General features: G+C 44.8%; 1 protein-coding gene across 24 annotated transcripts in view; it reads left to right on the top strand.

Moving 5' to 3' along the window:
• prom1a (prominin 1a) overlaps positions 1-25613 on the top strand; it is an 88828-nt gene that overhangs the window by 41763 nt on the left and 21452 nt on the right. For 14 of the 24 annotated variants that reach the window (XM_086158094.1, XM_086158096.1, XM_086158101.1 and 11 more), the window contains exons 5-12: positions 16121-16241; positions 18044-18107; positions 18399-18488; positions 19020-19043; positions 23643-23872; positions 24012-24086; positions 24805-24868; positions 24962-25154. In XM_086158094.1, the coding sequence (XP_086014220.1) occupies positions 16121-16241; positions 18044-18107; positions 18399-18488; positions 19020-19043; positions 23643-23872; positions 24012-24086; positions 24805-24868; positions 24962-25154 (861 nt within the window). The remainder of the gene's footprint in view (positions 1-16120; positions 16242-18043; positions 18108-18398; positions 18489-19019; positions 19044-23642; positions 23873-24011; positions 24087-24804; positions 24869-24961; positions 25155-25613) is intronic. The other 10 variants (XM_086158102.1, XM_086158103.1, XM_086158117.1 and 7 more) reach the window with 3 other exon arrangements.

The raw sequence follows: 25613 nt of genomic DNA on the forward strand, positions 1-25613 counted from the left end.
GCCTCCCCCGGGCCTCTGGAAGAGGGTAATTACGGCAGGGATGGATGACAGGTGGAGTAAACAAAAGCATCTGCGGCGTGAAGGACTTCGGACAGCTGACACGTTCCGAGCCTGTCAGACGCCGACGTTCTCTCGGTTCTCGTACATCTCAGGCCGACTCCTTCGGCTTCTGTCCATCAACATCACCGGGCTCTCCGGTGTGTGTTTGTGTGTGTGTGTGACGAACGGAGGGCGATGGATTGTTCCTATGTCACTGAAATTTGAAGGAAGAGTTGCTGTTCACAGATACTTTCAAACCTTTACTTCCGGGCCGGCACCAAATATATATTTAAACCTAAAATTGAAAAAAGGGATCTGTCGCCAGTGTAGTGCAACTACTTCATAACTGAGTTATTACTATTGTGCACTGGCGACAACATGGGAATCATCTGACTGATCACAACAAGAAGCAGTTAATGGTTAAAAAAACCCCAGTTAAACATGGCGTGCCTCCATCTTCACGCTCCAGAATATCACACGCATGCAATTCTATTCTCGTGCGTTATGTGTGTGTCTGCTTGTGTGTGAAAAATGAGTCAACAGCTCTGTCTTTGAGCATTCTTTTGCATTTGAGGAGAAGAAATTACAACAAAAAAAGAAGGATTAGATCATACTTTGAGGTTAAAGCGACGCCCCTACGGTCAAGGTCACGCACGCCGGCGCTCTCAGTGTCCCGCCAAACACGGAGGCTTTGCATTGAGCTCGGCGGCGGGCCGGAGCATCAGGCCTCCGGAACTGTGAGAAAGCATCAAATAACAAAAAATGGAAAAAAATTAACACGCTCGTGATGTTACGGTCTGCAATGTCACCCAATGGCGGAGCCTTCACGGCCAAGGACTACCGTATTTTCCGCACCATAAGGCGCACGAGATTATAAGGCGCACCTTCAATGAATGGCCTATTTATAAAAAAATTTCATATATAAGGCGCACTGCATTATAAGGCGCATATAATCGAAGCTACAGTAGTGGCTGGGATTGCGTTATGCATCCACTAAATGGAGCTGCGCTAAAAGGAATGTCAACAAAACAGTCAGATAAGTCAGTCAAACTTTATTAATAGAATACAAACCAACGTTCTGACAACTCCGTTCACTCCCAAAACAAGTTAGTGCATTCACAATACGGTACCGCACGTACCGGTAGCTCTTATCGGTATTTGCTCCGCCTTCATTGAAAACAGCGTATTTCAAACTCTTCATTTCAAAGCGTTTCATAAAACGAAAGCACCAAGAAGAACCGCCACTAAATTCATTGATGTTCGTGTCGCTAGCTAGCGCTGTTGCCTTCATTGGAATAGCGACCGTAGAGACGCTTCTACTTGCTTCTCTTTGTTCAACAATCCACTGTTCAAGTTTGTTAACTGTTCGTTAACTGTAGCCATCTCTCTTTGTTTCCTCGGAAACTCTGTTTTTACTTTGCGCAGGTCATCTTGTCGCTTCCTCCACTTTCGCACCAGTGATTCGTTCATGTTGAATTTCTCGCCGCTGCTCTATTCCCATGTTCTACTGCGTGTCCGATCGCCTCGAGTTTAAACTCTGCGTTGTAAGTGTGTCTCTTGAAAGCTGCAATTTTGGGGTCTTTATACACACTGGAATTTCCCTTTACCCTTTTTACCGCTGCTACTTCAGCACACACACACACACACACACACACACACACACACACACAGACAGACACACACAAATAGAAATGAAAACACAGGCATCGCGCAGTCATATATCCCAGCATGCACTGCCCACTACTTCTTCTACAGGAGAAAATGGACTCGGCAGCTGCTTCCCATAGTTGCGAGACCTCTTGCGGCTCAATATTGATCCATATATAAGGCGCACTGGATTATAAGGCGCACTGTCAGTTTTTGAGAAGAGTAAAGGCTTTTAGGTGCGCCTTATAGAGCGGAAAATATGGTATTTAACTAGGAAGTATGGACGCTGGTGTCTCCATCTTAAGTGTGCCACGTTTATACAGGGTGATACTTTGCTGACTCCCAGATGAGGCGTGAAAGATCCGCGGCAGCAAATACGACTCCTACATGTTTCTCTGGTTGCATCAGCGTTCCAGTGGTCGGGGCGCTTGAGGTTGAGGCGGGCGGTGGATCCACGCGGGGGATGCGCTGCGCGACGGCTGCAGCGGCATTTCTTCAATATTGGGCGCCGCCCGCATCGCTCTCTCAGATGCAGGTGATGAAATGAATTCCTCTCAAGGTTGTTCTGCTCTTTTTCAAAAGCGCTGAAACCAATCTGGGATTTCAAGCACTGATGCAAAAGATGTAATCTGTTGGAGGATAGAATTAGAAATGAAGTCTTAAAAAGAAGCGGCAAAATAAAACCCGATGCAAAAAATACACTGAAAATTACTTTTTGTTTACTTTATGCAAAACAACCAATATAATGTGTGTTTTTTCCTCTAAATATGGAGTCAATTAATGCATCCACGAAGGCTTATCTTTTGGGAGATATCTGCAGCGCCGCGGATAGAACCGCATTGCGATAACAGAGGTCGCCCTCCCTGGGTTCCGAATTGGGCCGAACTCGAACGTGCCGTGAAGATTTGATTAAATCAGCGACAGCTTTTGTCTCCATGGCGATAGTTTTCATCAGATGAGGCGGAGTGCGATTCTCAGATGTGCAGTGTGAAGCCCGGAAACGATCGAAAAGGGAAAAGGGACTCTACTCTGGAACAGGCATGTCGCCGCGCATGTGTCCCCCCTCCTACACCATCGCCTAATCCACACGACTGTAATTACCGTGTTAGAAACAACACCAGCAGCCACATCTGATAAGCCTGTTAGCAGGAAATCAAAGTGGAGTGTGTAGATCCCTCTTATTAGGAACAAATTTACAGTGCGGTTAATTGAAATGGTTGGGATCTGCAGCCATGATGAAATAATTACTGTACGTTAAAAGCCTCTGTTTGACGGCCCTGTTCGGTAAATATAGATAAGATCAGATAAGATAAGATAAGATAAGATCAGATAAGATAAGATAAGATAAGATCTTCATGGGTATGTCAGGTGATATTCTAATGTATTTAATTTGTCAGGCCTTTGTAGAAACTCTTTCATGAACTCTTTCATGTGGGACAGCAGGTAATGGTAGCAAATCAATGTTTTAGCACAATGTTTTTGTCTTCCATGGAGATTTTCTCGATTTTTCCTGGATTTCACAGTCTGGCAGTCAGAACCAGTCAGCGCTAATTTGGAAACAGTGGGCACATATATCTGTCAGTGTGTGAGGAGAATAGACCCAAGTTTGACGTCAATCAAATATGTTATGAATATTGAATCGGTCCCGTAGCGTGTGATGATTGCTGGTCCGACACGTTGTCAACAACCAGTGAAAAAGAGAGGGTAGGATAAAGGAAATAGCATCAAAATATGACAGGAATTAGCGAGAAAATGAAAACAATGATGGGGAACAGGGAAGGAGGGAGAGGGACGACAAAGCCAAACTGGACTAAACTAATGGAGGACAACGGCAAGCTGCGCTAACAATAGCAACTGCGCTAACAATAGCGACTGCGCTTACACTAGCGACAGCTAGCTGTTTGTAGGCCAGAGTTCGATGTGCTCAGTCGGTTTGACCAATCGTGTCGTTTGTCGTCGGTCAGGTGAACTCTCAATTCAGCGTTGGTAACCACGGCGACGGTCAAGCAGTGACTCGCACGCATGAACTTCTGCTTCACGCACACTTTGCTGGATCGCTTTCACTTCCTTCTCATGGCTATTTGGTCACTTGCAGCCACACGGATAATCCAGGGAATGAGCGTTAGCGGTATGCTAACACTCGTTGAAATGATAAATTGATTTTGAGTGTATTTTTGCATTATAACTATATTAAGATAAGGTTCTAGTCCCCAGTGTATCTACAAATAATAATTCTACACACTCGAGTATTACAGTATCTTCAGTTTTTGCTCTCATTTGTATGTCGTCCATAACATGCAGCGTGCACATCGCCTTTTGCCTGCCAGATGCGCTAAAGACACAGGGCACATTATTCAAAGAACAGCGGGAGCTATTTTCAGTCCGCCCTAATCAGCTTGGGTTCCATGCGACCCCCACACGGATTTCTAATGATAAAATGACAGAAGGTTCTCCTCGCTGTTCCGACCAAGTGTAAGACCCCTGTCGCATGCGGTTACCCGGCATGCATTTCCAAAGTCTATTTCCGTCACTGGCTGTCCGACGCCATTAACGCAATAAGTACCAACATTGTGCGCTTGGAAAGTCATGCTAATCACGCGTTCTAATGAATGAAAATGGCGGTTCGCTGCACTTTGGTGATTTTCTGTCGGTTTGGATTCGAAAACTTGAATTAAATCCGCTCTCTTTGGAATATTTGTGATAAAGGTCTGAGGTTCTCCAGAGTTACGGATCAGTCTTTATCGTATGCTATGATTGTGCATTATTATAAGCCGCCGTCACTCGTTTAAATACTCAAGATCAATGGTGAACAGTCAGTCAGAGTTCAGAACGATCCAATCACAATATGATGTCATATTAGAGACAGCTAACAATGATTTAACTCAAGCAGCATAAATAGATGTGAGCAAAAGCTAAATTAGCCAGAGACTTTTCAGTAATGCATCTGTAATCAAGGGAAGTTCCTGGAAAGAATGATTTGCCCAACATTTTTTAGCCTTCTTTATATCAAAATTTGCTACGAACTTGATTATTGATAAAGTGACCTATTCATTTAGAGAAACAAAAAAACTGGACCGCTTTTATCGGCGCACAGAGGGACCGTGTAATCTCTCTGATCCGTTGCCCAAAAGCCTAAAACCCAAACAGTCGGTGGTTGAAAGTTGTCAAGGATATATTTAAATTTTGGTCAAGCTTGCAAAGTTTTCTATGGTTTTCTACGCAAATTGGCTACGTGAATGTATTTCACGTGGCAGGTTATTATAAATGAAATACTGTGCTCAACAGCAGGCCCCTCACTTGTTCTCGTAGCACAAATATAGAATCAATTTTTGTGGACTTAGTGAAATGAAAAAAAAAAAAACTGCAAAGTGCCGGCGATGATGTTTGAGTGGATACTTGACATGGTGAGAAGGAAAATGGGTTGAAGTGAGAAAGGGATTAAAAAAAAAAATGTAGGAAACTTTGCCGTTGAGCCGCATCCTGTTAATCCTGTTGCTCCATCTGATGCCGCTTCCTGGATTTCACCGCTTTCGGTTTTCCTGCAGTCGTACCTCTCGGACCTCTGTGCGCCTCAACCTGAGATTTGTCAGGAAAGTAGTTCTGGCTACACGTGCGCTTATGTATACGCCTTCCATGACGACACAAGCTGGCAAATCACAGCGCAGTGTAGAATAGGGACAAGCAGCATCATAACAGCAGATCTCTATAGACACCCGTGTAACATTTTAAGACAGGGGTCACAGACTTGCAAATGCGGCCCTCGGAACAATATTTTCCGGCCCCCGTCCTGAAATCAAATCTTTGCATTAGTGCGGCCCGCGCGTTTTTGTCACCTGCGTCTGGGGGTTTTATATAGTGGGTTTAAAAAAAAAATGGAAAAAATGAAAAAGTGACTTTGCGATGTATTTTTTGCTTCACAATTTGAAAAGAAAATGATTTTTTTGATTAAAAAAAAACATCTAGTGACATTGTTTAAACAATCTTTTTTTTTTTCCTTATTTCTATAAAAACCACAAAAACTATAGCAGAAAAAAAACGGGCAAAATTAAAAAGATAGATTTAATAACCAGAATAGCCACCATTCGCCTTGCAAACATAATACCTCCTCTTATACATGCTACCGATCCATTTTCTAATAAATTCTAGTGGCAAATTTTCCCACAGTGACAAAATTTTCTCTTTTAACTCGACCATATTTTTAGGGTGCCATTTCATCAATTTTGGAATATTCATTTTTTTTATATTAATTTGCCATGTATTTTTAAGGGGAACAGTTCATTACATTCAAATATTTTTATAATTGACCTTACCCTTGCCTGTTACCTCGTTTACACTAAAACAACCGAAAATTTGGACTTAGTAGTACTTAGGCCGTATTGGGTTTGTGAATGAGTTTGGCACCTTTGCTTTAAGAGCTCCGATTTATCAGTTGACATTTACTATAGATGTAGTCTAATGTCGTCTGTCAGTCACTCACACCAGTTTGCACAGCCATAACATTTAAGACATTTCCCATAAGTTGAGAGGTGCAGTGCGTTTGCTGGCTGCCTGTGTTTTATTCTGAAAATCCTCATCCATTTTTATAACATGCAATCAGGTCGTATAATCGGCTTCAGTACACCAAATACCTCCGCAGCGCTGCTGTGTTTTGTATTAAAAGAATCAACTTGTATGATTACTAACGCTAACCTACTTTGAGTTGGCACAAATATATGAACATATACGTCTCAGACACGCAAGAAAACTACAAGAAGTCACTTAGGAGACACACACTTGACTGATGCTATTATACATCCAGCCTCCTCATCCCCTCAGCGCTCAGTAAGCGAGCGTCTCAGGGGAGTCGTCACATCCACGGCTATTTTCGGGCCTTTTTCATTAACGGTGCGAGCAGCGCTGTTTTGGCTCAGCGGTAGAAGGGGAACGGCAGCTGCGTTCGAGGGTGATGGGGCTCGGGGACCGGCTGACTTTTCTACGGTTGCAGCCAGCAAAATTAATCTTTAATGAGGAGTCTGCGGGCGGGAGGAACTCAGCGGGAGGTGGAATTGGTACCAAAACATGATATTGTCATAAAAAAACTGGGGGGTTGAGAGGCGGATGCTAAAACGGGCCTAGTGGCTACGGAAGCCTCTGTTTAGCACGGGACGTGGAGGCGTTCACATCCAAGGGCCCAGAAACTATATAAATTAAAAGTAACATCATTCTCAGGACAGAATATCCAGTTCTTCATCATTAGTTTCTAAAAGGCCCAGGACGAAGGACGCAGTGTTATTCGCCTTTTTGTTTTGTAAGCTTTTTTTTCTGCAGCTAGTTTGCTAATTTGGTAATTTTGCTATTTCCCTCACTGGGTTATATTTTTGATTCTTTGGGAAGAAGATGCAGTTCATTACCAGAGAAAGACGCTGAAAACCAGGAACTAGTCAAGTCATGTCAGGATTTGTTTCTATTATTTATGTCATATATATATATATATATTTATATATAGCCTAGCCGCTAACTTGTTTTATCATCTCACCCTCCGCAAGTCCTTCCCATCCGAACTCGTAGACGCTAACCGCTCCTGTGCACTCGCAGCTCTGAGCGAATTGCCGCGAAGCTAATAAGCTGGAGAAATTCACTTTTATTTTCTGGAAAAAAAATGCCCACTGTAGGACACGATTAGTCCCAGGTTACCTCCCTCCCTCCCCTAAGCAGTAACTCTGTCTGGACATAAACCTGTGTCTGGATCCCATTCCGAAGAGTTGTGGGAATGTTTGCGGTTCAGAAAACCTTTGTTAAGGTCAAAGAATTGAAAAGCGCTGTTTTGACTCAGGGATGGTTAGAGATTTTATTTATTTTTCCGTCACCCAGGCTCTGCCTCGGATTTCTCCCCCACCGGATTATTTCCACGTCCGTTGGAAATGGAACGGTCATCTGGGCTCACAGACAGGGGGAAGACTGAAAATCCGATTTCAAAATCAAGTCCAGTCCAATTTCATTTCTAAAGCGCCAGTTCTCAAGAGACAGAAAGAGAGTAGAGGAACAAGCACCACTGCAGATGGATCTGTTACGATTCTACTCTATTACTACCAGTAGCGATGGCGTCTGCATGTTGTTGGACTGCAGGAGGAAACCAGAGAATCCAGGGGGAGCCCACACAGACACGGGGGGAACTTGCAAACTTCACTCAGATAGCTCTCTGTCGCTAAAATAATCCATTAATAACTTTTATAGAAGAAATAAGATTACAATCATGCATTGATGAAGGGACATGAGAGAAGATGGGATTGGAGTGGTGGGAGGAATGAGAGAGGTGCATCATGGGATATGCCTAAGTCAGACCAAGCCTATGGTGATAAGATAAGATAAGATAAGATAAGATAAGATAAGATAAGATAAGATAAGATAAGATAAGATAAGATAAGATAAACTTTATTGGTCCCCATATGGGAAATTCTTTTGTCACGTCAGTGTAATAGTTATAAGTGTCTATAAATATGTATACGAATATGAGAGAGATGAGATGAGAACAACTTTATTAATCCCGAAGGAAATTGTTGTGCCAGAGTTTCAAGTAAAAAACATAACAGTAATAGATAATAGTAGAAAGGAGGAAGAATAAGAAATATAATGAAATATGTATTGTCTTAACTGTTAGCAGTAACTACAAAGATTGAAGATTCCCTGCGGCTGAGGGCTATTTTTATATATAGAAATATAGACCAAATTGTAAATATAGATAAATATTTTAAATATAGACACAATTAGAAAAAGCAAAAGACAGCCACAAATAAATAGACAGCAGAGAGAGAACAGCAGCAACATCAAGGATCAGAATGGACAACCGAATGGGGGAAAAAAAAAGACAGTAAGAGTGAAAATAGACAACCAAAACCAAACGACAACATAAGCAGAGTGACAGTAGCAATGACAATAATAATAAAAATATCAAAAACAGGCAGGATGCGAGTGGGCTGAGACCAACAAGAATAAAAAAGACAACAAAGTTAGGGCCCGACACGTGAATGGGGTGAGGTAGGCAGGTTTTTGGTAGCACAGATGCTCCTCCGGTCTGTCTGACGACCAGACCGCTGTCATGCACGAAGGAGCATCTAAATCCTTCAGTTCTGCACCAGGATGGGATGAACCGTCGGCTAAAAAAGCTGCCCATCAGCCACAGCTTGTGGTGCAGGGGGTGGGAAGGATTGTCCATGATAGCTCCCAGTTTGTCCTTCAACCTCCCCACTGATACCGATTGGAGCTGGTGATCACTTGCTTGTTGAGCCTATTCACCTCACCAGTCCTATAGTGACTACACTATGCTACACTACACTATATACTACACAATAGTAGCGCTATACCAGATCTACCAGATCTCCACAGACCTGGTCCTGGCCACCTGCCGCTTCACCGTCCATGTGTAGGCGGTGGCCAGGAGTACCAGGTAATGGTCGCCCAGAGGGAGGAGAGGGCAAGAGTTGTATGCTTCCCTCACTTTTGCATCCAGGAGATCCAGTGTTTTATTCCCTTACGTTGCAAAGTCTACGTCACAGGTGTCAAACTCATTGTAGCTCGGGGGCCACATGGAGGAAAATCTATTCTCATGTGGGTCGGACGTCTAAAATCATGACATGTTAACCTTTGTTAATATACCTATCGTTCAATTCACCCCTGAAACCTCGTATCTTTTAGCTTTGCAAGCCCAATTGAACTTTTTTGTTGCCCTGATCCCTCGGCCCTCGGCCCTCGAGTTTGACACCCCTGGGCGAAGGTGGGGAGAACGGGAGTGAGGGGGACGGGGTTTAAGTTCCAACTGATCAGAATGAGAGCGCTAAGGTGGCGCGTCTGCTGGTCGGCGAGTGGATGATCGTCTGTGGCCTCTGGGATGTGCACATCGGGGAGTCTGGCCCCTGGCTGTATTTTGTCCTTTTTAGTAGTTTTTGTAGGGGGAACACTGTTGCAAGTGACACAGTGCACTGGAAAAACGGTATACAGTCCCGCCCGCGAAAGAGGAGTGGATAGGTGAATAAATAAGTCCAGAAAGTAAAGAGATAGAGGTAAAAATAGTAGGAACTGCTGCGACAGGCTGCCGTCTTCCAGCGCTATCTTGGAAAATAAAATATAGCCAGGGGCAGGCTGAACCCAAACTTAACAATGGGATTTTTCAAAAAGGAACGTTGAAGCTTTATACTCAAACCACAAGAGGGTGTCCTGGTTGCTTGCTGAAATATCAGTCCTAGCCACTAGGGTGTGTGTTTTTATCTTAATTTTTCAGAGGTCACCTGACACCTGTCAAGAAATCGTCCGAAACCACGGCCCCGCCGGAGCCGTTTTTTTTTTTTTTTTTTCTTAATCTGGCGCCGAGCTTTGCTGAGCCTCGTCGAGCCGTGGATTATTATATCTATTTATTCCTTTTCAACGATTTGCATTCGCACTGTATTATTATAAGCTTGTCAGTCACAAATACATGCTTTCCGACCTGTACCGGAGGTTCTGGAACGGCCGACTGAAAAGCCTGATGAATAAACCATGAGTCACGGTGCCGTCTTTTTTTCTTTTTGCATGCAGATCCAACACTTTACATATTTTAAAGGCGGTGAGGAGGAGAGGGGGGTTTGGCTTCCTCCCCTGTGTGAGCTTGTAAAATGTACTTCAGTGACCTTCGGTGAACGTTTGTTCAACCTTGAACCCGAGAGGCTGCTTGGCAGGGAGTTTAGCACTCGTATCATTTCTTAGCAGAGAGGCTAATAGTGCTCGGGCGTAAAAACCCACCCGTGTTCACTATATCCTAAATGATAAGATACTCTGCTTGGAAATCTGATTTGCAGAGCATCGATTTCCAAAAACATTGGCTCCATCCTTCATCGGAACTGGAGAATTCTTCACCAGCGGCCCCTACTTTGCGACTTTTCAACAAATCGAGGTGTTGTCTACTGGCCGAGTCCCGCTTCTTACTGTCATTCTTGGAGGTTTTGACAGTCGTAGCCGCATCGGATTGGTTGGAAATTGAAGGTTCCCGTTCAGTGAAGGCAGCAAACCAAACACTAGCATTTGCCAAAGTCCCACAGCAGTGAATCTGCCCTGACAGGCGTCCTGTCCTGCTCCGTTACCGGCTGCAAACATTTTTGATCAGCTTTGAACGACCTTCGTTATCCTCTTTGTGATCGGACTTTCACGAAACAATGGCGTCCGACTGAGAATGGTACCGCTTTTTAACTCCGCCGGTTGAAAGTTCTTGCTTAGGCAGGGTTCCTCGGCGGGGTAATGTTTGCTTTTCATTAGAGGTAGCTCCAACATCGGATCCAGGAGCAGTATAGAAACAAAGTCTTTCATCGGGTTGAGCTCGGGTTTGTTCACCACCTCTCCCGGTAAAAGGCGTACCCGCAAATAGAAATTTGGATTTACATTTGCTTTCAAACGCATTTTCAGGAAATGTTCTATCACGCTCACCCCAAACATGGGCTGTTCACACGCCTACCCTCCAGCCGGAGGTACAGAAGTGTGAAATGTACACGATTAAAGAACTCGTTTTACCCGACTGCCATCAGACACTTAAACGGCTGACGCTCATTCTTCTCCTTGCACATGTAAAATCTACCGCCACTGAATTTGCACACAAATTGCACTCAATCTTACACCTGCGCTTTGTGAGAAGCACGCCAACATGTGCACTCACACATCTTATTGCGCTGTATTTTACTCGCTGTTCTATTGCAACGTTCACATTCACATCTGTAATCATATTTATAATAATGGTTACACTCTTCTACGAGCACATTTCCCAATGCACTGCGAGTTTCACTGTACGCTGTAGGAAGTTCTACAATGTACATGTGACAATAAACGTTTTGAATCTTGAATGAGACTTTTACGGAGAGTTTTGATCAACATATGTTGACGGTTGTTTGTCAAGACGAGTCGTAATAAAGGACCGGTTTCAGTTTTACGGACGCAGGGAGGAGCTGGGAGCCGGTGTCCCGGCCTCTCCGGCTACAGTCGCGATGAATGCAGGCCATTGTTAGCTGGCAAAAAAAACAAAACCATGGAGCCACCAGACCATGGAACACTCACCACCCAGCCCCCAGCAGTGGCCTAGATTCTGGGGCGCTGCGCTAGTTTGGTGCCCTTCTTCATCTGCTGCTGTGGAGATTCCACCCTCAGGCAGAGAGCTCCCACCATGTGTCACTTGGCCCTCATTCAAACAGAAATTACAAACCTTTTTCCCTTTTTTTTTTTTTTTTTTTTACATGCAGAGATGCTGGAGGTAAATATTAGCATTGCTGTGGTTGAATTACCCCCTCTGGTCAACACAAACACACACACACACACACACACACACAGTGGACTTGAATCAGAGGTGAAAGTTGCCGACCAAGACAAAGCTAGTTTCATTTCTCGACTAAGGAATAAATAGATGAATAGATAAATCGATAAATGGAATAAGTTGTGTAGTTCCAACTGTCTGACGTCATAGAATTTTGGCCACCTTGGGTTCAGTGAAGAGAAAATGCGATGGAAATGCAAACCCCTCTAAAATGTATCGCGTCGTACAAACCAGAGTTCCATTCAGAGTTCTTGTCAAATTGCATTTTTTTCAGCGTTTCCGTCTGCTTTTCGGCTTCGCCAAATACTGAGAAAATGCAGTTAGTAAAAAAAACGGGATCTGTTGATGCAGCAAGATAAAACACGGAAAAGACTTTCACTCAAGAAATCTGTTCAATGTTCTGCAATTATGACACGTATCACTGCATGTAGTTGTAACATGCAGTTATTAGTTATTTAGGATCGCCTTTTTCAAAACAAATCACGCATCAAAAACTGGTAAAGCAAGTAGCAATGGATGAAACGATCGATTGATCATGTTTCGCAATGTTGATTATCGTTCCTAAAGCAAAAAAAAAGCGTGATTCCTTTTTTTTTTTTGCTTTCACAAACGAATTAAAAGAAATGCAGTTTGGTCGAGAAAAGTAAGAAACAAGCGACAGGGAGAAAAAAAAAGCACAAACTGCATTTCAAGCTATTGATTCTTTCTCTCCTCTTTCTTTCATCCTTTCTTCCTGTCTTTTTTTCTCACCCCCCCCACCCCCCCGCAACATTAAAATTCTAAACTACAACCCAGATGAAACCCAACCAAAAGTAATCCCGGCGCTGAAAGGTGAACGGCTTGTTGGAAAGCACGTCGCGTCTCACTCAAAGACCTTTTGTTCGGCCGAGGATTCCACCGAACCCTGCCGGACACCGGCAGAAAGAGAGAGAGAGAAAGATTGACAGACGGAGTTGGACGGGGGGAGAAGGAAAGTGAATTAAGGTTAAAAGTGGATGGAGGCGAGAATCAGAAAAGGAGGGGAGAAGCCGCTGCCGGCAGGAGGTGATAATAAAGCAGGAGTCGGGGGGGAAGATAATAAAACAGGTGAGAGAGGACGACAATAAAAAAAAAAGAAGAAAAAAAGTCTGAGCGGAGGGATATCGAGAAACATAGGTGCAGGGAAACAGACGTGGATGGAAAGTGACAAGTCGGGCCGGAGAACTCGAAGGAGAGGCGGAGGGGAGGAAAGTGTGGATTTGGCGAGCGTGAGAGAGAGAGAATATGTGTGTGTGGAGTGAGGGATGGATTGTGATGGACTTGTGTGTGTGTGTGTGTGTGTGTGAGGACGAGATGGAGGGAAAGAGCGAGAGAGAGGGCAGAAAGCGCGTTTCACAAAAGGCTTTTGTTGTGAAAGTGTGATTCCTCCCCCGGTTCTTGGTGGCTCCACTCCTTTGTCAGCTCCTCCACTCATACAATGATAGAATTTACTGCACACGTGAAGAAGAAAAAAAAAAAAACACCAGCGGCTCTGTGCTGGGCATTTGTATGGCTGTACATAGAAATTACTTCTGCCTTTTGCAAATACTCCTATTATGACTGATAACAATAACACAAATACAAATGAATGAGTATTGGTTCCAGCTAAAGTAACCAAGAGATGAACCAAAACAAGGAGGTCCCTGGTTTTGTTACCAAAGGGCGCCTTTCTGTGTGGAGTTTGCATGTTTTCCCAGGTTTCCTCCAAAAGTCCAAAAACATGCAGTAAATTGCAAAGATATGTGAATGAGAGATTGAGTGGATGTTTGTCTTTCTACAGAAAATTAGAATATTGCAAATACAAAAATGTCATACATTCTGGATTCATTGCAAAGCAACTGAAATATTGCAAGCCTTTTATTATTTCAATATTGCTGATTATGGCTTACATCTTAAGAAAACTCAAAAATCCTATCTCAAAATATTAGAATGTCATGAAAAAGCAATTTTTGTTTTTTTATTGCATTAAAGAAGATAAAGAACTTTATCACAATATTCTAATTTTCTGAGACAGTCCTGTATATGTGACCCTCTGGGCGACTGGCGATCGGTCCAAGGAAATGTTCAATTTTTCATATGTCTGGGCATAGAGACAACCTCGCTGTGCACACTGAGGACCACTGTGAGCAACATTAGACGTGCACGCTGTGGCCACGCGCCAGTATCACACCTGGGATCACGGCGTCCATTTAGTCCATATTTTCCCATCAGAAAACTGGCTTACTACTTTAGCTTTGCTGCATGTTTTGCAGAGCAGACTTTTCTCGCTCGAAAAAGAAAACATCTCACCCAGTTTCATCGCTTATTCTTCTATTTCCACATACTCCGACAGCTGTTCCGACTTAAAAAAACACATTTCTTTTTTACTTTGGTTCGGTGAGTGGACGTTATCACATTTGCCATAAGGGCTTAGCATGTTAGCATTAGCATCACTTAACTCCGCCACACTGTTATTATCGTTATATAGCGTGTATAGGCAGAATATGTGCTTAAGTAATGTCAATGCCGTGATTGGCTGCGTAGCGAAATTGCATCGTATCGTATGATTGGCTGGACACCTGCCACTTGATGAGTTACACAGCAAAATTACACAGAATTTTTTTTTTTATCTAATTCATTTGCAGTGCGCTCACTGCGCTCACAGTTTTCTTTCTTCTCACTGTCACAGTAAGTCACATCCTGAAAAATAATGCATGCTGATACACGTGTGCTCGGATAAACTATGTCGTATTGCAATTTCGTATTTTGGCTTCTTAAGTTACGTAATAATGCGTTCACTGTTGTTTTCTTACCACTCTCCCAGCGCAACACGAATCCGCACCTGTGTTCCGACTTAATCTCCACACATGTCAGACCTTGTTAATTATTTTTTCGGCATTGTAGTTGTGCACCTAAAGCTGGAGCCGACTTGTTTAGCAGCCATAGGGGTTCATTAATAGTTGATTAATAGTTAATTATCATCCTCGGCGCCTATGCTTATTTGCCAAAACGGTAAACAAATGTTGTAACACAGATACAATTTCCAAGTCACCTCATCAGGGTGAAAACAGGAAGACACACACACACACACACACACACACACACACATACACACGGGGTATGTAAAGACAATGCGTAATGCAACAGATGTGTGCAGCACAGCACTGTTGAGATTAGAGGGGATTAACAGGATTTCATCCGCAAAGGGGAAACTCTTAGCGCTGCCGAGATAATGCACTTGCTCACAAAGATGCGGCGCCCACCTTTTTCATGTTTAAGAAATGAGACAAGAGGCAGGGCACAGTCTGACTCCACGTGCACTGCGGTCGTACACGGATCCGGGGCGAACTAAAAGAGGCCGCTCACTCGCATCGATCCCGGCTTCCCCCGTCATACCTTTCCACGATACGTGAAAAAAACCGAAAGCGTCGGCGATGCACCCCTTCTCCGGGTTACGCAACCGAACAGAAGTTTGTTTTTCTTTTCCCTTTCTTCCTCTCTCGCTCTCGCTCTCCTTCCCTCGACCATCTGCTCGTCGGTTAATCACCACAAAGCCGGCCGATCGCAGGCAAACCACAACACGCCGGCACCTATGGTAACGACGGAGAAGCTCCGGGCCCCGTAAATTCAGCTGGGACACGAGTGAGTCATAGCGAGGGCTTAATATTATGGGCTGTCTCTCCCCTTGATGTTGCTCGGGCTAATTAAGCTACCCAGGTCTGTTTGAAGTGCGCAAGAGGCTCGCATTAACTCCCGGCTTTATGTGCCGCCGTGTTTTCACATGTGAATTGAAAAGGGGGGAGGGGGAGGTACGCTCAGATCTTTTTGTAGATATACCTATTATTGTGTCTGTTTATTTCCTGGGATTTATTTTTTATGAAATAATATAAAACACCGTTTATACATGGGAAGTCACGATCACTTAATTGACATACATAGCTGATCTGAACGGCTATTTTGAGATCCGCGCGATCGTCTTGGTAACCCGGAGTCCTCCAGCCGCGGGGCTCCACAGGTGCTTAGCCGATGCAAAAAGGTGGTGCATGCTGACCTCTGCTGTTGACGCCCGCTATGGCCCTTCGAGGTCCCGGGGCCACAGAAAGATCACGCCTTTTTCTCCACTCGCCCCTGCAGGATCGGGGTGCTGTGCGCGTACGCCGCCAACCAGAACCTCAGCTCCCAAGTGAAGAACATACGGCGGCTGGTCAACAGCAACATGAGGGACCTGCACACCTTCGCCAACGACACGCCGATGGTAGGACGCCGAGCTGCACACTCTCACGTCGACCGCACGCCCTCACGTCCCCAATATAAGCCTTTTTTTTTTTTTAAGCGATGTAAAGACACCTGGAAAACACGCATGAAAACATGTAAAGACACGCCTTTGTTAAGATCTGGCGTTCGCGCCTCGTTCATGCGTTCATTCACATTTTAGCTACGGTTTTCTTCACCTTGTGTTTTCATGAAGCCCGCCGCTAATTCCATGACATGTTTTAGACAAACACATAGACCGAGGCCTGGGCGGGATCATCCACTGCTTTTGGGCGAACGCCCAGGGCCACCAGCTGAAAGACCTTCAAGAAGTATTCTTATCAAATTTGCCGCAAGCAATCCAGAGGGGATTAAAATCTTGATTTGTGCCAGAGGAACTCATTGTCAACCAGACACTCATTCTCTAAACCGCCAAACACCCTCATATATATCCCATATATCGACATACAACTATTCACCCTCTCATTTACATGTAATTCGGTAGAACTTCGGCTTACGAGTTTAATGCATTCTCGATTCGTTCATTCGCAAACCGAACAATGTTTGTAAACCAAATCAATAGTTCCCGTTGACATCGGTGTGAATCCCATTGATCTGCTCTCCAGCCCAGAAAAACACGGATTTATTTGTGGCAAAAATACAGAAAGAAATGAAAGATGCAAAAGCAAAGCCTCTAAGACCCTCACTAACTCTATCTCCAGCAAGCTGGCTTTCATTCATCCAAACAAATAATAACTTTTCTACTTCTGCTAAGACTTTAGGCCTTTGCTTTGTCAACATAGCCACATCAGCCGCCTTTACCGCATCTGAGAGCTTCTGGGTTTACAGGAATTTATTACAGAAATAATGCTCTGAGCTACAATGATCAACCAGCAACAGTCAACAACGATCGGCCATCAGTCCAATCTGCAAGCAGAATCAGCGCTCAAGTCAAATGGGGTGCAGCCTCCTCACATACCGGGCAACGATTGAGGTTCTAGATAAGCTTTTAGAGAGAGACGAGGAGAGAAAGCTCAAGTTTGTCATATTCGTCAGCAACCTCATGATTCCTTCTTAGGTACTGTGGTATGTCATGTCAGTAACACGCATCGTCAATTTACATTAGAACAGACTGATCGACGAGACAGGTAAAGCACAGCTGCCGTACAACACGGCAAGAACAGGCAAAGTACATGTTGCACAGCTGTTACACAACAAGGATAATCTGATTTTCCCCACACTTTGTCCTTCAGGATATTACAGATGGTCGACTAAGCCATGTCGTTGTGCTTGGCGAGATCCGGAAAACAAACAATACTCACGCCTTCTGCAGATCGAACAATATCACTAGCACTTTTCATTTCTGGGGAGCCATAATGAAGGCTGACTTACTGGAAAAAAAGCACAAAAAAAGCAGTACCATGCACAACTGCCGCTATGCTACTGTGCTAAAATGCGGAAAGCCTGTGATTATTTTGTTTGTTTTTCTTCGTAGACCAAATTTGTTCGTGATCTGGGGCGTCCGTAAGCCGAGGTTCTACCGTATAGACGCAAGCGACCGTTCGCTTTGGCATTCAGACATCATAGAAACGCACGCAGACACCGGGAAAACATGCAAACTCCGCACAGGAAGACCCCCGGTCGGAATCAAACCGAGCACCTCGCCACCCCGTTCTTTGTTTTATTTTGACGGGTGAACACAATCCATGTGTCAGGCGCCCGTGACACGAATAAACCAACCCCTTCGCCGCTCCTCCTGTTAAAAAAAACTCTCCCTCTGCTCTGTTTGTGCTTCCTGTTTTGCAGCAAATTGATTACCTCATATCCCAGTATGCCACCGCCAAGAACAAAGTGATCTACGACCTAGATAGTAAGTAGACCACCTCCACGCTCTGATCCTGAGTGAAGTGGACACACACACACGAGTCTGGATCGTATCTCCCGCTTATTATCCGAGTTCGCTTTCCTCGACTTGTTTGCACAACAGATCTGTGACATAACTGGGTCTAGACGGCGGTGGTTCCAGGGGTCCCCGGAGTCCACGATCCTACTTTTCTCCTGCAATCGCGTTGCAACCCGTTTACGAATGTTAAGACCCGCTGAAGCGAAATCGGGCCTCGCGGACGAGCTTACGGATGTCTGACGTTGTTGTTCTCCGCAGATATAGGCCCGTTGTTAGGCGGAAGGATACACAAGCAGCTGGAGAAGGAGGTCCACCCCGCCCTGGACCGAGTGCTCGGAATGGCCGGAGGTATATGAACTTTTTTGTTTGTTTGTTTGTTTGTTTTTTCATTTCCTTCACCTGTCACGATACCATCAGGCGGCGTGAAAATCCAGGCAGCCACAGCGGGAGAGGTGCAATATCGTGGCTGACTTGCAGATATTATCAAGCCAAAGAGGCGCTCATATCTAGCAGCGAAATAAACAAACATAACAATAAACAACACGTAACTTGGGAAATTGACTTGATGTAGTGCTCTGTGGAGGTGGTGTGTGCCGACGCTGATGAATTGATGGATAGATAGTCAGATATCGGCCAATGAAAGCAGCCGGGCCAATCCGTCAATCGGGATTACATAAAGAGTTTGGTTCTTCTGCTCAAGAACAAAATTATATCGATGTAATGTTTACAAAGCCGCCTGGATAATCTGGTCTTTTAATTTATCTGATAATTATAATGTCATAATAATCCCAGATCTCGCAACTGTAACTTCCGGTTTGTGATATAATTGTGTAATAACAGTTCAGAATGTGTTCTTCTTTCATGTGCGTGTGTGTGAAGTGAAAATCGACAGAGCCATCAAAGGTAACGCTAACTGGATCCTGACCTTTGACCCCTCACCCTTGTGAACTCTGACACTGGTGCTCCTCCGAGTTGTTCTTTCCTCCTGTGACCCTCCTTCAGCGTTTTGGACCCCCACCACCACCCGAGCTCCCCGAGCGCCATCTTAATTTGTACATTAAAACTGCACTATGCAATTTCACACTTCAGAGACCACAACCAATTATTTATTTACTTATTCATTACGACAGAAGAAAGCGGCGCTTGTTTCTAAACTCAGCCGAAGGTTTTAGTCCAAAGATGGGACGGCGGTCCGACTTGAACTTGGGGTGACGTGGCGTCGAAGCTGCGCTTATATCCATCTGGAAATGATGCCAAGTGCAGTTTTAACTTTGTTTAAGGTCATCACCAAACATCAGCCTGCATTGTACCCCCCCCCCGAGTCCATCCCCCACCCCCCCCACCCCATTTCCCTGCGTGCTCCGTGAACCCAGCCGTGACTGTGTCCGTCCCAGCCACTTTACTCAGCCAAAAAACGCAATCCCCGCCGGGTGAAGACCTGCGTGGAAATCACACGGTCAACCACAATTTCGGACTGATCAGATGATCTTCGGAGAATCCAAAACGTTAGCTGCGATTGGGTTGACATTTCATCATATACACTATACGGTGATCCCTCGCTATAACGCGGTTTACTTTTCACGGATTTGCATCGTGCATTGTGTTCTGCATTCTGATTGGCTAAAAAGTCACTCCGCTTCTTCTCTACCTGTGCGTCAATAACGTCGCAGTCTAATATGTACACGTCCGTAAAACGGCTTGCCAAATTTACATGACGTACGTGCAGATTCTCTCGCAATTTCGAGTTTCTCTAAAACCCATAATGTTGATAAAACGCTCTGGACCGACAAAAGCACCTGCGGCAGGGCCCAAAAGGCAGCGGAAGATGCTATCTATCGCAGATAAAGTTAAACTTCTGGACATGCTAAGGGAAGGTAAAAGCTATGCGGCTGTAGGTCGGCATTACGGAATTAATGAATCTTCCGTTCGTTCCATAAAGAAGGAAGAAAAAAACTTAAGGACGACAGCAGCAATGTATAATAGAGTATTTAATTGTATAATAATTGTAAAAAAAAATTAAGGTTTCTACTTCACGGATTTTGCCTATCACGGGTTCTTTTTGGAAAGAAAACCAAAGTGCATACTGTATGGCCAAAAGTATTCGCTCACCCGACTTGCGTATGACCCCAAGTGACATCCCATTCCTAATGCATAGGGTACAATATGATGTGGGTCAACTGTCTGTAGCTAGAACAGCTTCAACTCTTCTGGAAAAGCTCTCCTCGAGGTTCGGGACTGTGTTTATGGGAAGTTCTTCCCGATTTGTGAGGTCACACACCGATGTGGACGAGAGGGTCAGGCTCTCAGTCGCCGCTCTAGTTCATCCCAAAAGTGTTCTGCGGGGTTGAGGTCAGGACTCTGTGCAGGCCGGTCAAGTTCATCCAGCAGACTCTGTCATCCATGTCTTTATGGACCTGTCTTTGTGCACTGGTGCGCAGTCGTGTTGGAAAAGGAAGGGGCCCGGCTCCAAACTGTTCCCACAAAGTCGGGAGCATGGAATTGTCCAAACTGTCTTGGTATGCTGAAGCTTTCAGGGCTCCTTTTAACGGAACTAAGCGGCCGAGCCCAGCTCCTGGAAAACAACCCCCTCCGCCGAATTTCACACTTGGCACAGTTAGACAAGTAGCGTTTCCCCGGCAACTGCCAAACCCAGATTCGTCCAGCAGATTGCCAGATGGAGAAACATGATTCGCTTTGCATTGCACTCGGTGATGCAGCTGCTCGGCCACGGAAACCTATTCTACGAAGCTTTCTTGCGCGCTGTTCTTCTGCTAATCTGAAGGCAACATGAAGTTTGGAGGTCTGGCCATGGAAGCGACTGGAACACTCAATTTCAATTATTTGAATGGGTGAGCAAATACTGTTGGCTATATAGCGTATATAGAAAAAAATATTGGTATATTCATGTTGAATGTAATCCAAAGAAATGAAATGCAGGACTCTGTCATCTCAGAAATGATATGTCTTTACAACTTTCACTAAGGAAGCTTCATGTTTTTGATACCTCCCCTTTGTTTCTCCTTCCGAAACTTGTAACGGCACCAGTATATTGCCTTTATTACCATTATTAAAGAACGAGGGAAAAAGAAAGAGACGCCGTTCGGCAAAATGGCGAAGCTGAACAAAGTGGCTCGACAGCGAGATATAATGGCGACTTGAATCTCTGGCTGTCGCTTTTGGATTTATGGGATGGCGTTGAAGTTCCTCTGTGTTCTTAAAAGACCCGAAGACATAAAAATGCCATCACCTGTCTGAGGACAGGAGGGACTCATGCATACTTCACAACTCGCACGACGAGGTGATTGTAGTATTTATGGATTACCGCATTGCATCCGTCTGTGTTTAGCGACATCATAATAAATTCACTGTTTTCCTTCCTGCTCTCCTGCATCTTTTATACATCCAAGGATACCGGAGTTTTTCACGATTAATCCCCTCAGAGTTCAAAAGTTTGCCTTGGGCTATTTTTCTGATTGTTACATAACACTTGAACACAGTTGGGGAACTTATGTGGTGCCAGGTTTGCTGCGAAACAACAATCTAGGCTTCGGGGGGGGGGGGGGGGGGGCGTCTACGCCAGAGCAGCAGCTGTGAATTTAGCTGGAGCTGTGGTTTATGTCATATTGTTGTAATTCGATATATTTTTTTTCAAGGAACAGGCTTCGAGATCGAGGACAGAGCAGACGAACGCCTCGTCATTTTTTTTTATTTTTCATTCTAAACCAGGGGTGACCCGCGATTAGATAAATGAATGTAATTAATTAGAGGCTTTGTAATTGATCAATCGAAATGAATCGCATTTCAATATTTGACACGAGATTCATTTGTGTGATGAATGAATCGATATACAGTACATGAGCTTAAATTTCAGGATCCGGTTTATTTTCCCATCAGTCTTCATTCCAGACCATAGATGAGTGCAAAAAACACATCTGCGTCTCTTCAACGTGACCCGTTCTACTTCCCTTCCATCCTCAGCTGCAGGATTTGTTTTGATGTTGTCTTCCGCGACAGCACTTAGTAATTCTCATAAGCAGCTTCAGTCTGCAGCCCCTCTTATAACCCCTATCTTTAAATATGGAGAACAGCAATCATGGACTTGGACATTTTGTTTCTGAATTTGATCCCCCGGTCCACTGCCTTCATCAGCAAAGATACCATTACCAACCTGCGTGTTCATGCAAAGCAACATAACTGACCTGCGTGCTCGTGGAAAGCTAGCATTACCGACCCGCGTGCTCGTGCAGAACAACATAACCGACCTGCGTGCTCATGCAAAGCTAGCATAACCGACCTGCTTGTTCGTGCGAAGCTAGCATAACCAACCTGCGTGCTTGTACAAAGCTATCATAACTGACTTGCGTGCTCGTGCAAAGCAACATAACCGACCTGCGTGCTCGTGGAAAGCTAGCATAACCGACCTGCGTGCTCGTGCAGAACAACATAATCGACCTGCGTGCTCATGCAAAGCTAGCATAACCGACCTGCAGGCTCATGCAAAGCTAGCATAACCGACCTGCATGCTCGTGCAGAACAACATAACCGACCTGCGTGCTCATGCAAAGCTAGCATAACCGACCTGCATGCTCATGCAAAGCTAGCATAACCGACCTGCGTGCTCATGCAAAGCTAGCATAACTGACCTGCTTGTTCGTGCGAAGCTAGCATAACCAACCTGCGTGCTTGTACAAAGCTATCATAACCGACTTGCGTGCTCGTGCAAAGCAACATAACTGACCTGCGTGCTCGTGCAAAGCTAGCATAACCGACCTCCGTGCTCGTGCAGAGCAACATAACTAACCTGCATGCTTGTGCAAAGCTAGCATAACCAACTTGCGAGCTCATACAAAGCAACATAACCGACCTGCATGCTTGTGCAAAGGTAGCATAACAACCTGCGTGCCGCGCGCTAGCTCCAAGATATTTAGTGTCGAGGTGGCAGTGCTTCCATGATATGCATTGAGAGCAAAGAACAGCATTTTTGTTAATACTTCCTCCTGAAGGTTTCTTATACTTGAAATTAGCATCATGCTATCACACCGTGCATCAGTGTAATCTGTCCCCTGGAATTCATGCACTGAGAAACATTCCACATTCAAATTGAAGGGTGATAATGTGTTCATTCTCTGAACCATTTTATTTTCACAAAATAATGAGAAGTTACATGTCAAAGTCTTTCATCAGCAGATCTGTGGGGTTTTATATTCTCTGTCCAACTCCATGATTTGAATCATACAGAAAATTAACAGAAAGCTTCCATCACTTGAGGAATGCAAAGCAGAATTATGGCATATCGTTTTTGTTTCCCAGCAACCATCTTGTCTGAATGAAAATGTGCATCGAGATGTATCACGAGACGCGTCGGTTGCATCAACAGCCGCTCCACACCGGCTTGGCGGCTCCTTTCCTGTGTCCAGACCCTGTTTCAGTCCAACACCTCTTACGTAATGCGGTCTCGCTGTGACTTTCTGCCCGCTCACCTGTGCACGTGTCTCTGTGCAGCCATGCGGGAAACCAAGGAGGCCCTGGAGAACGTCAGCGTGTCCCTGGAAGTCCTCAAGGAAGCCACGGGGAAACTCAGTTTCAACCTGAGCCTCGTCCGGACGAGCATCGACCGCACCCTGAACGACCCGGGCTGCCACGACGAAGAGTCGGACGCCACCACGGCGCAGCTGTGCCGCAACATCCGCCAGTCGCTGCAGCAGCTTCAGATCAGCGCCAACTTCACACGGGTACGGGAGAGAGTCGCCGAAACAACGAACGAAGATCAATTTTTAATTGAAATAGGACTAAAGTTTTGTCGATGAAAACGTGAATATAAAGTAATTGGCCGGGGAAAAATGCTAATACCGCTAAATTTGACTGTTCCAGCTCCCCAGTGTGAATTCCCAGCTGGAGAGGATGAAGGATCTGATGAAGACGGACCTCATAGCGATCATCCAGCGGGTGGGTCCGGAGCGCTCCTGTAACCCCCTTCATGTTTATCTGTCCTCATAATGTCTCGATTTCGCCGGATCTGCCTGGCAACACAAGTGGACACGCTGAAATATGTTGCCATGGCAACAGCATCAGGTGTCTGCCAGATGACTCCTGGATAAAGACGCTTGTCTGGTTTACGTCATGTGTCGATCACGGCCATATCAAAGTGGCCCGAGGCGAAAGTAGGGCGCCATATTTTTGGTAATGCACCTGGTGACGGGTCACTGGTGCGGTCATTTTTTCTTCTCTTGATTTTATTGTTGGTGTGGATCTGGAGTGGCTTTTTTTGATTCATCTTATGAATGCATCCAGTAGGAGCTTAAATCATTTATTGCTACTGATTTCACGGACCCCCAAGCTCAGGCCCACAGACCCCGGCTTGTGAACCGTGGGTTTTTTGAGCCGCCGCCCTACAAGACACCGCCATCCGTCCGCATTCCCGCTTTGACCTTTTCAACGTCTTCGTTTTATTCCCGTGAGAGATTTGTTGAGGAAGTTGTCGTACTTGTGGAAGGAAATGCGACGCCGGCTTTTCAAAACCACGTTGTAAAAACAAAGAATAACCTTGAGGCGACGCGACCTCCTTGGAGATTAAAAAAGTGATGCGTCAAAGAGACGAAAAGGCGCGCAGTTACTTTAAATATTTAGTAACTTTCAATATTTGCATTGATTTCCTCCCTGACAGGGTTACGCCTCCTTGAACAGCACACCGGACATGGTGATTGAGCAGACCAGGGTTGCCGTGGAGAGTAAGATACATCACGTTTTCTCTCACTACATATGCGCAACATCGACTTGAGCAGATTTGAATTATCTCCGCCTTACCGGTGTTCATCGCTCAGCCGCTTCGGTGAAACCTAACATTTCCCTCCCAGGCGTCCAAGGGCTGGTGGACGGTATCGGCGTCAACATCAGCAGCTTCTCCAAGGCCTTCCCGGTGCAGAGCAGCCTCTCCAACTTCACCATCTTCGTCAGCCACGCCCACGCCAAGATCGAGGACCACTACCCTGAAATTGACAAATTGGACTTTTACAGGTACTCGCCCAATCACAAAATGCACTAAGAGTCACGTCCATTAACATATCTTTATTTAACTTTTTACCCCGCATTTTTTTCATATTTACTCAAAATTTTATTTGAGACAATGGTATGTCTGGACTTTTGATTTGATTTTCCTGAAAACTAACACCCAATTGTATTGCCGGCTTCCTCTTACAATTTTTTTTTGCCAGTTATCCATGGATAGGCATCTTTTCACATCTGTCAGACTGTGATAGTTGATGCTTCTGAGCGCCATGCTAGTACTATCTATAGTCTAATTATGTTTTAGCCGTCTTTTTTATAATAAGAAATAATCAAAGCCCCCAGCTTGAGCAATTCTTTAACGTCACTTTATTGGTATCGTCTTCAGAACCGGTTAGCCATTACATGCTCCTATGCACAACCTGTTTTCTTTCATTTTGACAAACGTTATTTATCATTATAATTATTCTG

The sequence above is a fragment of the Fistularia commersonii genome, chromosome 13 (genome assembly GCF_037954325.1).
Source record: "Fistularia commersonii isolate RoL2024-O1a breed Wild chromosome 13, RoL_Fcom_v1.0, whole genome shotgun sequence".
NCBI lineage: Eukaryota > Metazoa > Chordata > Actinopteri > Syngnathiformes > Fistulariidae > Fistularia > Fistularia commersonii.